The following is a 14,379-nucleotide window of genomic DNA, read 5'->3' as shown; positions in this document are numbered from 1 at the left end:
TACAGGGTACTGACACAATGGCTACAGAGCACAGTAACATAACCGCTACAATACTGCCCCCTATGTACAAGAATATAACTACTATAATACTGCCCCCTATGTACAGGAATATAACTACTATAATACTGCCCCCCTATGTACAAGACTATAACTACTATAATACTGCCCCCTATGTACAGGAATATAACTACTATAATACTGCCCCCTATGTACAAGAATATAACTACTATAATACTGCCCCCTATGTGCAGGAATATACTATAATACTGCCCCCTATGTACAAGAATATAACTACTATAATACTGCCCCCTATGTACAAGAATATAACTACTATAATACTGACCCCTATGTACAAGAATATAACTACTATAATACTGCCCCCTATGTACAAGAATATAACTACTATAATACTGCCCCCTATGTACAGGAATATAACTACTATAATACTGCCCCCTATGTACAAGAATATAACTACTATAATACTGCCCCCTATGTACAGGAATATAACTACTATAATACTGCCCCCTATGTACAAGAATATAACTACTATAATACTGCCCCCTATGTACAAGAATATAACTACTATAATACTGCCCCCTATGTACAGGAATATAACTACTATAATACTGCCCCCTATGTACAAGAATATAACTACTATAATACTGCCCCCTATGTACAAGAATATAACTACTATAATACTGCCCCCTATGTACAGGAATAGAACTACTATAATACTGCTCCCTATGTACAAGAATATAACTACTATAATACTGACCCCTATGTACAAGAATATAACTACTATAATACTGCCTCCTATGTACAAGAATAAAACTACTATAATACTGCCCCCTATGTACAAGAATATAACTACTATAATACTGCCCCCCTATGTACAAGAATATAACTACTATAATACTGCCCCCTATGTACAGGAATAGAACTACTATAATACTGCTCCCTATGTACAAGAATATAACTACTATAATACTGACCCCTATGTACAAGAATATAACTACTATAATACTGCCTCCTATGTACAAGAATAAAACTACTATAATACTGCCCCCTATGTACAGGAATATAACTACTATAATACTGTCCCCTATGTACAGGAATATAACTACTATAATACTGCCCCTATGTACAAGAATAAAACTACTATAATACTGCCCCCTATGTACAAGAATATAACTACTATAATACTGCCCCCCTATGTACAGGAATATAACTACTATAATACTGCCACCTATGTACAGGAATATAACTACTATAATACTGCCCCCTATGTACAAGAATATAACTACTATAATACTGATCCCTATGTACAAGAATATAACTACTATAATACTGCCCCCTATGTACAAGAATATAACTACTATAATACTGCCCCCTATGTACAAGAATATAACTACTATAATACTGCCCCCTATGTACAGGAATAGAACTACTATAATACTGCTCCCTATGTACAAGAATATAACTACTATAATACTGACCCCTATGTACAAGAATATAACTACTATAATACTGCCCCCCTATGTACAAGAATATAACTACTATAATACTGCCCCCTATGTACAGGAATAGAACTACTATAATACTGCTCCCTATGTACAAGAATATAACTACTATAATACTGACCCCTATGTACAAGAATATAACTACTATAATACTGCCTCCTATGTACAAGAATAAAACTACTATAATACTGCCCCCTATGTACAGGAATATAACTACTATAATACTGTCCCCTATGTACAGGAATATAACTACTATAATACTGCCCCTATGTACAAGAATAAAACTACTATAATACTGCCCCCTATGTACAAGAATATAACTACTATAATACTGCCCCCCTATGTACAGGAATATAACTACTATAATACTGCCACCTATGTACAGGAATATAACTACTATAATACTGCCCCCTATGTACAAGAATATAACTACTATAATACTGATCCCTATGTACAAGAATATAACTACTATAATACTGCCCCCTATGTACAAGAATATAACTACTATAATACTGCCCCCTATGTACAAGAATATAACTACTATAATACTGCCCTCTATGTACAAGAATATAACTACTATAATACTGCCCTCTATGTACAGGAATATAACTACTATAATACTGCCCCCTATGTACAAGAATATAATTACTATAATACTGCTCCTATGTACAAGAATATAACTACCATAATACTATCCCCTATGTACAAGAATATAACTACTATAATACTGCCTCCTATGTACAGGAATATAACTACTAGAATACTGCCCCCTATGTACAAGAATATAACTACTATAATACTGCTCCTATGTACAAGAATATAACTACTATAATACTGCTCCTATGTACAAGAATATAACTACTATAATACTGCTCCTATGTACAAGAATATAATTACTATAATACTGCTCCTATGTACAGGAATATAACTACTATAATACTGCCCCCTATGTACAGGAATATAACTACTATAATACTGCCCCCTATGTACAGGAATATAACTACTATAATACTGCTCCTATGTACAAGAATATAACTACTATAATACTGCCCCCTATGTACAAGAATATAACTACTATAATACTGCCCCCTATGTACAGGAATATAACTACTATAATACTGCCCCCTATGTACAGGAATATAACTACTATAATACTGCCCCCTGTGTACAGGAATATAACTACTAGAATACTGCCCCCTATGTACAAGAATATAACTACTATAATACTGCCCCCTATGTACAGGAATATAACTACTATAATACTGCCCCCTGTGTACAGGAATATAACTACTATAATACTGCTCCTATGTACAAGAATATAATTACTATAATACTGCTCCTATGTACAAGAATATAACTACTATAATACTGCCTCCTATGTACAGGAATATAACTACTATAATACTGCCCCCTATGTACAAGAATATAACTACTATAATACTGCCCCCTATGTACAGGAATATAACTACTAGAATACTGCCCCCTATGTACAAGAATATAACTACTATAATACTGCTCCTATGTACAAGAATATAATTACTATAATACTGCTCCTATGTACAAGAATATAACTACTATAATACTGCCCCCTATGTACAAGAATATAACTACTATAATACTGCGACTATGTACAAGAATATAACTACTATAATACTGCCCCCTATGTACAGGAATATAACTACTATAATACTGCCCCCTATGTACAAGAATATAACTCCTATAATACTGCCCCCTATGTACAAGAATATAACTACTATAATACTGCCCCCTATGTACAGGAATAGAACTACTATAATACTGCCCCCTATGTACAAGAATATAACTCCTATAATACTGCCCCCTATGTACAAGAATATAACTACTATAATACTGCCCCCTATGTACAGGAATAGAACTACTATAATACTGCCCCCTATGTACAAGAATATAACTACTATAATACTGCCCCCTATGTACAGGAATATAACTACTAGAATACTGCTCCTATGTACAAGAATATAATTACTATAATACTGCTCCTATGTACAAGAATATAACTACTATAATACTGCTCCTATGTACAAGAATATAATTACTATAATACTGCTCCTATGTACAGGAATATAATTACTATAATACTGCTCCTATGTACAAGAGTATAATTACTATAATACTGCTCCTATGTACAAGAATATAACTACCATAATACTATCCCCTATGTAAAGGAATATAACTACTATAATACTGCCTCCTATGTACAGGAATATAACTACTAGAATACTGCCCCCTATGTACAAGAATATAACTACTATAATACTGCCCCCTATGTACAAGAATATAACTACTATAATACTGCTCCTATGTACAAGAATATAACTACTATAATACTGCTCCTATGTACAAGAATATAACTACTCTAATGCTGCCCCCTATGTACAGGAATATAACTACTATAATACTGCTCCTATGTACAGGAATATAACTACTATAATACTGCCCCCTATGTACAGGAATATAACTACTATAATACTGCTCCTATGTACAAGAATATAATTACTATAATACTGCTCCTATGTACAGGAATATAACTACTATAATACTGCCCCCTATGTACAGGAATATAACTACTATAATACTGCCCCCTATGTACAAGAATATAACTACTATAATACTGCCCCCTATGTACAAGAATATAACTACTATAATACTGCCCCCTATGTACAAGAATATAACTACTATAATACTACCCCCTATGTACAAGAATATAACTACTATAATACCGCCCCCTATGTACAAGAATATAACTACTATAATACTGCCCCCTATGTACAGGAATATAACTACTATAATACTGCCCCTATGTACAAGAATATAACTACTATAATACTGCCCCCTATGTACAGGAATATAACTACTATAATACTGCCCCCTATGTACAAGAATATAACTACTATAATACTGCCCCTATGTACAAGAATATAACTACTATAATACTGCCCCCTATGTACAAGAATATAACTACTATAATACTGCCCCCTATGTACAAGAATATAACTACTATAATACTGCCCTCTATGTACAAGAATATAACTACTATAATACTGCCCCCTATGTACAGGAATAGAACTACTATAATACTGCCCCCTATGTACAAGAATATAACTACTATAATACTGCCCCCTATGTACAAGAATATAACTACTATAATACTACCTCCCTCTTTGGAGCAGTACACTTGTGTGACTACATGCGGTATTACTGTATATTACTGCCTAGCACCTGCACCACCAGTTCACCGCAGGCAGAATATGTTGTACTCCTGCGCTGGGATAATCTGTCTAAGCCTAGAAACTAGAGGCAAAGTTTTATTACCAAAACAAAAAGAAGATTTATTTTACCGCCACCTTGTACTACATTTCCTGACTAATCAGGCGCTGTGTGGTCCGAGCTCGCTAGTCCCGCGCCAGACCCCCGGACCTGATAAAATTACCCTCCGCATTAGGGCTGTGTGAGGTTGTGGGGGCTGCGAGTCTCACAGGCCGCGGCTTTATTAGCCGAAATAGGTTCCCTAATCTTCCCCAAAATAGGCTTGTATCTCAGAGTGAGGGGCCCCGTGCATGTTTTATAGGGTGTTGTGGCATTGCGGGGACTATCACAGTGGGCACAGTGATCCCGGCGCCCCTCATTACTCCCATACTCACAGCTGGGTCAGCGCTGGGAGCTTAAACGCTTTGACAGGAAGCTGCGAGATTCTGTTTTTGCTCAGACGAAGTGTAAGCAGAGAGCGTGACAGGTTGTCAAACGCTCCAGACTCCAGGCTGCTCAGCTTGTTGCTCCCCAGGTCGCTGCAGGAAGAAAAAAAAAGAGATTTGTAGAAAAGAAATAAAATGTCAACTATTTCGGTACGAGGCAAGCGGCATATTTGTGGAGAGTAGACGTGCGATTCCTGCACGGGAGCGGAGAGACGGGTTATGAGCCGCAGTGCCGGATGTGCTGGGCACAGGACATAGAGAACCACTGCACCTCACAGCAAAAATAGAACAAAAAAAACATCAAAAAAAGTTTTAAAACCAGCCCTGAAATGCATCTTATATTGATTTTAATCTGCAAGCAGGGGATACAAATGGAGGAAAAGGGAACGTTTTTAAATGACCTGATCCAAAAACTGCTGTGTGAACTGTACTTGAGCAAAGGAGGGAGGCATGTGGCTTCAAAACCCTTTTTAACCTCAATTTTGGGGTCCTCTGGTGCCCCCACAAAAATCTTGTGGTGGGCACCATCTTTCTCTTTTATTTCACTCTAATACATGTTAGATGTCTGTCAGTTATTGCATCTTAAGTCATCTCTACTAATAACATAGGGATCGGGCATGTTCAAATCCAACACCCCAATCCTTTTCTATCCTGACAGCAGAGGATAGTGGGGAGGTCACCAAGACAGATGGCCAGAGAGACTCCTAATATGTAGTGTGAGCAGGCAGAGACAGTCAGAGAGCGACAGACAAGCAGACGCACACACACAAACAGAGAGCGACAGACACTTACAGATCTTTAATTCGCAGACGTAAAGGGAACGACCTGCTCCGGATTTCGGTGATGTCGTTGGCGCTCAGGTCCAGGGTCTCCAGTGACGTGTACGGTGTCAGTTCTCTCGGCTCAACACTGCGAATCTTATTGTGATGTCTGCAAGAAACAGAAGATCCCGTCATAGAGTGAGATCTTTATTCCATTACATTGTATCATACATAAGGTGTGGACATATAACACACTGCAGTGACCCCGGGGCGGTCTTAGCCTATGGTTACAGAGCTGAGGGTTTGTTACATTGAAGGTCATCTGCGTCTATTTGGCTTTCATTTATCGGACAGGAAGTGAGCGCTGTCATGGCGTCTTCTCCACGAGTCTTCTGAGCCAGGGCTTCCCGGGGGAAAGCGGACACATTCTCAGGCCGCTGCAGATATTGTGTTTGTTCAGGTGGGAATTCATTCCAAAAACACATGGACTGTCCAGTGTCGGCACCCCTGAACCCAGCAACTTGCACCCAAAAATATGTTTCACCTTTTTTTCCCCCCAAACGTTTATTTTGTGTGTATTTATTAGAGATTACTTATTGGGTCACTCATTCGCAGTCTCTCGATGGTATTTCCTGAATCATTGCACCGCTGTAGGAGAAGTTACTGTCCTTAAAGGGGTTTTCTATAATATTAATAATAATTCTTTATATAGCGCACACAGATTACGCAGCGCTGCACAGAACTTGCCAAATCAGTCCCTGTCCCCAATGGGGCTCACAATCTAATCAACCTATCAGTATGTTTTGGAGTGTTGGAGGAAACCGGAGGACTAGATGTTGATCTGGATGGGACTTGAACCTAGGACCCCAGCGCTGCAAGGCTGTAGTGCTAGCCACTGAGCCACCGTGCTTCTAGTTATGGGATATTGACAACCTGTTCATACGATGGGTTAACACGATGAGATCGGTGGAGGTCTGAAACATGGGGCATCGCATGATTGTTCAGCTCAGTTCTCGGTGTAGTGGCCGGACCAGAGAACTGCAGCCGAGCTCCTATTCATGTGCAGAGGTCATCATCATCATAAACGAGAAAATCCCCTTTAAGCGTTGACATTTAGAGGAAATAGTTAATAGTTAGAAAAAACAAATATTAGCTGCCTAAGAAAAATCAAAGATTTGTCCAACTCTATAAAAAAGTCCCAGCAACTTTACAGGGAAACAATTATTAAAAAGTGCACAATAAAGACCCCGGGGGAGGGGGGGGGGGGGATTTATGGACATTTATTTAGATTATGATCTTTCTTTAAGAGTCAAAAATTTTTTAAAAGCACCAAACAAAATTAACCATCGAGTTCCCACCTGTGATTGATTTATTTTACAACGGCGTGTAAAAAAAAAAAAAATCCTCGCCATATTTGTCCGGAATCTGTAAGTCATTAGTCCGGGGCCTGAAAATGGCTTTTTAACTGTGTAATTGGACAGAAATACACAAAGCACCTCCAGCACCTTTAACTCTCCCGACTTGACATCGGAGTTTGAAATCCATCCAAAGCGACGCGAGAGGATAAAAAGAAAAACTCTCTTTTATTTAACTTTCCTGATGTGTTCCATGTAACCAGAGCCGGCTGTCAAAATACAGCTGAAAACTCACTCACAGCCACCAGAACGGGCGTCTTTCAGCGACCCGGGGGCGGCTATTATGGAGAAGTGAAACGCGTGATGTCATGGAAGGACTGGCGGCAAATTAATAGACGCAAAAAGGTGCAAAATTTCATTTGATGAACTTGAAGTGGCGAAAATGTCTAGAAATTCTTTAAAAAAAAACAAAAAAACCTCGTGGTGAAGGGCGAGTGTGTAAAAATCATCGTTGAGGTGATAAAAAAAAAAGTGATCACTCGTACGAGACTTAGATGTTGATGCCTTCATGGTGTAAGATATTTTTGTGTAAAAATATCAAATTAAAAGGATTTCCTATGGATGAGCTGTTTTTCAGGATATCGGATAGGTGGGAGCGGATACTGGCCACCCCACTGATCAGGTGACCTACGATATAGAGTGAGGAGGGGACATCCCTGCTGAACGTCAAGGCTCCCACCACCGTGATCGCTGGCACAGGGGTCACATGATCGCCTGTACTTCCAGCCGACAATAGGAAAATGGGTCGCAATCCAGGAACGGAGAGCCCTCTAGGGTTGTCTGGTGGACCTCCAAAATCCCTTTACACTAATACTCAAGTCAAAATGAGAACTAAAGGAATGAACATGTTTGAATTCAACATCTCAACCCTGATCTCTACTGAAAGACAATTTTAATAGGTGACACCCCTCCCTCCTCCCCCCCAATGTCTGGTCCCTCCTAAATCTTTGGAGGCAAAACAAAATGCAACCTGCCATAAAATTCTGAAGAGTCTACTCCAAAGCCACCCAGAGATAAGAAACAGCATGTGCTTGATCTCTCCATGCTCCGATAGGCTGGTGAAGACCACATGATTGAGCACATCGGCCAATAAGCAACGCTTCAGTGTAAAGCAAGGAAAGAAGTCAACCTTCTGGTGAGTCAGAACTTCAGAATTGGTCTTCTTCATAGATTCTGTGACTACCTGAGGGTGACGTGTATCACATAGACGCCCACATCTGGGCACCCAGTAACGAGGCTTCCCCTCCAGCCCTCCACATTTTGCCGGGATCTCTGGGAACGGAGAGACAAAGGAAAACTTTGCTATGGATCTTGGAGCCACATGACTGTACCAGAGGGAGGCCGAGGAGTCTAGTAATATCTATCAGATGCATTCGAGAGGATTTCAAAGTGAATCACAGCAAAATAATTCGAAGCAGCTTGTGAATCCCAAATACCAAATAGGGCAATGAGCGCACGTTGGAAATACCCCCGTTATTACTGTGATTAGGTGCCAGATGGATAATTGCTACCAAATGTGCCGCATGTAAGCAATTCGCCCCAAACTCCTAACCCTGATGAGCCTAGTTTGTTCCTAATGTGTAACACGAGGTGAACGCCTTTGTTAACAATAATTGTGTTTGCTGCTCGTTTCGGTTTTCCTCGGGATCACATATTTTAGGCATTAAAGAACGTATTACGCCAAAGTCGTTTCTGGATTACTGCGGTTAGGTCAGGGTTTTACGAGGAGGGTTAAAAAGCTTAAAATTATATCGATCGGTAATTTTAAAAACTCTAATAGAAGAACAGATACGGGAGAGAAGGAAGAGATGGGAAAAACAGAAGGCTGGAACGTGGGGAAGAGCATACGAGGGCGAGAGATCAGGCAAACCGCACGTCATTGCTTGGCGCATGAAGCAGGGATGAAGCAAGAGGGGCGCTATAATCTGGGCGCATACAAACATTAAGGTGGTGGAGACTAAGGTTTGGGGATACAGACGCAACTTACTGCTCCATTCACTGGGGTAGGGGGGGGGGGGGTCACAGAAGTCAGACTCCCATCCATCACAGCTACACACGTCAACCTAATCTAAGGTGCCTTTCCTAAAACCTTTGTGGGGCTGCACCAAGGATGGTAACCCTTAAAAATGTAAATTGTCAAGAGGCGTTCCACCAATAAACTGCAGCCAAGCCCAATTACAAAATGTCTCTGAAGCTGGGTCACCCCGAATGCCCATGAGGATGGCCTAAAAATCATGCAAATTATTTGACTTGTCCCCCGGATTTGGTGAACCTAAGACCCTATGGGTGGGTGCACAGAGGATTGCCCGGTATTACTGCATCCCTAGGAAAATGTAGCTGGAGATGATCCGCCTATTCTAAGCCACCATTACCCAACGCAATAGGAAGAGGGTGTCCGGCATGGCGGAAGATCCTTCCCTGTCTAGAGGGTTCTTATATTATGTTTCATATTAATGTGGTATAAATATAAAACTATAACCAATCCTCCATAGAGAACCACTAGGAGCTGCAGACACAGAGGAGAATCCACGGCTCCGTGTACTCAGTATATCTGTCTAATTGCTCTTTAATGCGGATTGATCTGGACATTAATTAGCCTGTAAAACAGATTGATTTTTTAATAGAGTTTTATACTCTCCGCGCTGACGATATAGACCTATTGATTTCATTTCAGCAGTAAATACTCTGCAGAAAGCCGCTTAGCCTTTTGTCAAGCATCTAATCCTATTTTCCGCCGCCTTAACCCCCCTCCATGAACCCCCCCCCCCCTCCCCCCCGGAAGAAGGGTTAATTCAAAGTTTGGTTTAGCACTCGCTATGTAATTAGTGACCCTTTATACTGGTGGTCATTGGGATCGGACTTATTAATTACCGTATATACTTCAGTATAAGCCGAGGCACCTCATTTTAACTGTAAAAAAACTGGGAAAACCTATTGACTCAAGTCTAAGCCTAGAGTTGGAAATTGGTCACAGCCTCCCCAGTATATAGCCAGCGCCTGCCCCCCCCAGCATATAGCCAGCGCCTGCCCCCCCCTAGCATATAGCCAGCGCCTGCCCCCCCCCCCTAGCATATAGCCAGCGCCTGCCCCCCCCCCTAGCATATAGCCAGCGCCTGCCCCCCCCCTAGCATATAGCCAGCGCCTGCCCCCCCCCTAGCATATAGCCAGCGCCTGCCCCCCCCCTAGCATATAGCCAGCGCCTGCCCCCCCCTAGCATATAGCCAGCGCCTGCCCCCCCCCTAGCATATAGCCAGCGCCTGCCCCCCCCCTAGCATATAGCCAGCGCCTGCCCCCCCCTAGCATATAGCCAGCGCCTGCCCCCCCTAGCATATAGCCAGCGCCTGCCCCCCCCCCCTAGTATATAGCCAGCGCCTGCCCCCCCCCTAGCATATAGCCAGCGCCTGCCCCCCCCTAGCATATAGCCAGCGCCTGCCCCCCCCCTAGCATATAGCCAGCGCCTGCCCCCCCCCTAGCATATAGCCAGCGCCTGCCCCCCCTAGCATATAGCCAGCGCCTGCCCCCCCTAGCATATAGCCAGCGCCTGCCCCCCCCCCCTAGTATATAGCCAGCGCCTGCCCCCCCCCTAGCATATAGCCAGCGCCTGCCCCCCCCCCCCCCCCCAGTATATAGCCAGGGATTTTATTTTCTCAGAAATCCAGTGCACCTTACATATGAACCTACTTACAGACAACAGCTGCCTTGAACTGTGCACAGGTCTCCCACCTGCTGGTCATTCATCCGTGTATATAATCAGGTGCGCCTTATATATGAACCTAGACGTTTTAGCAGGCATCATGTGACCCCCCTGGCAACAGGACTTCCTGTGATGTCCAGTGTCCTGCTAGTGTATGACGGGGGCTGTGCCAACAGTAATTTCAGATCTATCAAGTGTTTCAAAGAAATTTTGATGAACGAGGAACTACCCAACCCAACCATGAAAATCCCACACCAGTAAGCCCCAGCCTATTTTTGGATCATTTTTTTGGTTTAATTCTATTGAACTATTCTATTCTATACTTAGGCCTTTCTTAACAGTGAAGCTTTTTCTTGGGTTGAAAAGCTTTCGCTTCTTTGGAACGAGAACACATTGAATACAAAGACGACAAGAAAACAGTGGGGGCCCAGTAAGAGAAAGGGGCCTTGCGGACAAGTGCTAGCGACTGGAACACTCGGGGACTTTCTAAAAAAAATAAATAAATAAAAAACCTCCTTGATGTCATCTTGCATTGAAAAACGGGCCTCCTTCAATGCCGAATCAAAAAAGGGAAAATTCAAGGCCTCTAAAGACCCATTCTCCAGATCCCAGGAGTCAGCATTTCTCTCCTCGCTGTGTGTGTGAAGTACCAGGAGATGGCTAATTGACCAGGACATAATGGAGGGACATCTGGTGATTAGAAGAAGGCTCCTTTGTAGCCAAGACATGGACTTCCCAGCAATAGAAAACAACTTTTAGTAGGTTTGTTAGAAAAAGAGATGAAGAAAAGCCAAAAATACCAATTTGCAGTGATTATTTTTTTTTTTTACCAAAAGTTTTTTTTTTTGCAGCCTTTTATATAGTGTGAACATACTACCATATGCTCTATAGCTAGACTATCGAAACTTGTGCTTGGAGCCTGTGCTAACTAATGGTACAGGCCATCCCCGGGTTACGTACAAGATCGCTTCCGAGTTTGTTCTTAAGTTGAACTTGTATGCAAGTCGGAACTGTATATTTTATAATTATAACCCCAAGCAGAATTTCTTTTTGGTCTCTGTGACAAATGGATTTTTAAAAATGTTGGATTATCATAAGAACCAAGATTAGCAATTAATATTACCGTATATACTCGAGTATAAGCCGACCCAAGTATAAACCGAGGCCCCTAATTTTACCACAAAAACCTGGTAAAACCTATATTTTTTTTACTCGAGTATAAGGCGAGTTTGGGTTTTCAGCAAATTTTTTGTGCTGAAAAAGTAGGCTTATACTCGAGTATATGGTAATTACAGACACCTGTGATATCTGTTATAGCTGATCATTGTAGCCTAGGGATAAAGTGCAATAAATTACCAACAGCCAGAGGTCCGTTTGTAACTAGGGGTGGTCTGTAAGTCAGGTGTTCTTAAGTAGGGGACCGCCTATAGTTCCAAAAAGTAGGTCTAGAAGTTGGCGAGGACTCGTTCCCCCAGATTATGACCAATTTCCAGCGTCAATCTTAGATCTACACGTTATATCAACTATTTTATGGATGGAACAAGAAGCCAAGTCACTTCACCCGTGTTTGTCGAGTATTTTTTTTTTTTCCCCACTTGAAAGTAAACACAGGTGAGCAAATTCTAACAGGAAATAATGAAAGGTGAGCGTATCGCCCTCCAACAAAATGCCGATCAATAGCCCGGTAGGATTACAGGCTTTAGTTTCATCAAGAATAACTTCTGTAACCAACTAAAAGCAAACAACAGGCAACTCTACACAGAGGAGATAAAGCACAAATCCAAAAAGGTTTAACGAAGCAGAGAGACTTCTACAAGAACACATCCCACCGGATCTTGGGTTCTGATAAGAGCGTTTTCAGTCAGGGAGGAACAACAAAAACAAAAAAAAAATATATAATAAAAAGAGCAGCTCAAATAAGATGTAGAAACACCTTAACTTAAAGTGAAAGGACCATTTAAATTGAATGACTTGGGACATAACAACAATAGCAATCAGAACCGCAGCAACCCTACATTTTGGCAGTGGTTTTTGCATGGAAAATAATACATACATACATACATACATACATACATACATACATACATACATATATATATATATATATGCAGTCCCTGGGTTATGTACAAGATAGGTTCTGTAGGTTTGTTCTTAAGTTGAGTTTGTATGCAAGTCGGAACTGTATATTTTATAATTGTAACCCCAGACAAAATTTTTTTGGTCTCTGTGACAATTGGATTTTAAAAATGTTGGATTGTCATAAGAACCAGGATTAACAATAAAGTTTCACTACAGACACCATTAATAACTGTTACAGCTGATCATTGTAGCCTAGGACTAAAGTACAACAAATTACCAATATCGAGAGGTCCGTTTGTAACTAGGGATCGTATGTAAGTCGGGTGTTCTTAAGTAGGGGACCGCCTGTATATATATACACTCGGGTCCCGGATCACCCATACAGATGGTGTGTGTATATATATATACACACACACACCATCTGTATGGGTGATCCGGGACCCGAGTGTAGCATACCTTCGGCTGGAGAGGCCAGGTCAAACTTACAGTGCACTCTATCAATTGCCGTATCTTATTTCCGGCAATGGTACAGTACGTGGACACGTGTGGGTGTTCACCATACCGTGCCGTGCACAATGCACCCCTATAGCTGCTGTATGTACAGCAAGCATATGGCCGCAATATATGGGCCCAGACAAGTGGCCCAAGTGTCATTAAATGTAGTAATAACAAGTTCAACTTACAGTGAAAGACTGATGACTTGTGAGGAGGACGATCCAAGAGAAGGGATGGAACTCAGTTCATTGTAGCCCAATTGCCTAAATGAAAGATAAAAACAGAAGAAAAAAAAAATAAGGATAAAAAAAACAAATTAAAAACAAAAATTAAAAAAAAAAAAAAGCTGCAAATATATATAAGATTTTTTTAATATTTTTATATATTTTTTTATATTTTTCCAATAAACAATTTTCGGTAGAAATTCGCTTCTAATTTTTCAACAAAACATTCCGGATCGGGATCCACTTTTCACACTTCTGCACCTGTGTTCCTTGTCCTTAAAACATTATTTGTAACGGCAAAGGTCATGTGCTGACCTCCGACCTCGGGGGTCGGCTTCCTATTAAATCTCTTCCACGTCTACAAATTGTTATGTAAATAAAGGTCTTCGTGCAATCTGTTGGTCATTAGGACAAGCTAACAAGACCGGATACATTTGTACAATGTTAGAAATCTCAAGTG

The 14,379-nt window shown here is 41.0% G+C and overlaps 1 protein-coding gene across 1 annotated transcript in view; it reads right to left on the bottom strand.

Annotated features, from left to right (window-relative positions):
- LRIG1 (leucine rich repeats and immunoglobulin like domains 1) overlaps positions 1 to 14,379 on the bottom strand; it is a 65,386-nt gene that overhangs the window by 15,286 nt on the left and 35,721 nt on the right. Inside the window, exons 3-5 of the mRNA XM_072127804.1 lie at positions 13,884 to 13,958; positions 6,044 to 6,181; positions 5,201 to 5,344 (exon numbers count right to left, since the gene is read on the bottom strand). Of these exons, the coding sequence (XP_071983905.1) occupies positions 5,201 to 5,344; positions 6,044 to 6,181; positions 13,884 to 13,958 (357 nt within the window). The remainder of the gene's footprint in view (positions 1 to 5,200; positions 5,345 to 6,043; positions 6,182 to 13,883; positions 13,959 to 14,379) is intronic.

The sequence above is a fragment of the Engystomops pustulosus genome, chromosome 10 (genome assembly GCF_040894005.1).
Source record: "Engystomops pustulosus chromosome 10, aEngPut4.maternal, whole genome shotgun sequence".
Classification (NCBI taxonomy): domain Eukaryota; kingdom Metazoa; phylum Chordata; class Amphibia; order Anura; family Leptodactylidae; genus Engystomops; species Engystomops pustulosus.
This window is presented reverse-complemented; position numbering and strand designations above follow the sequence as displayed.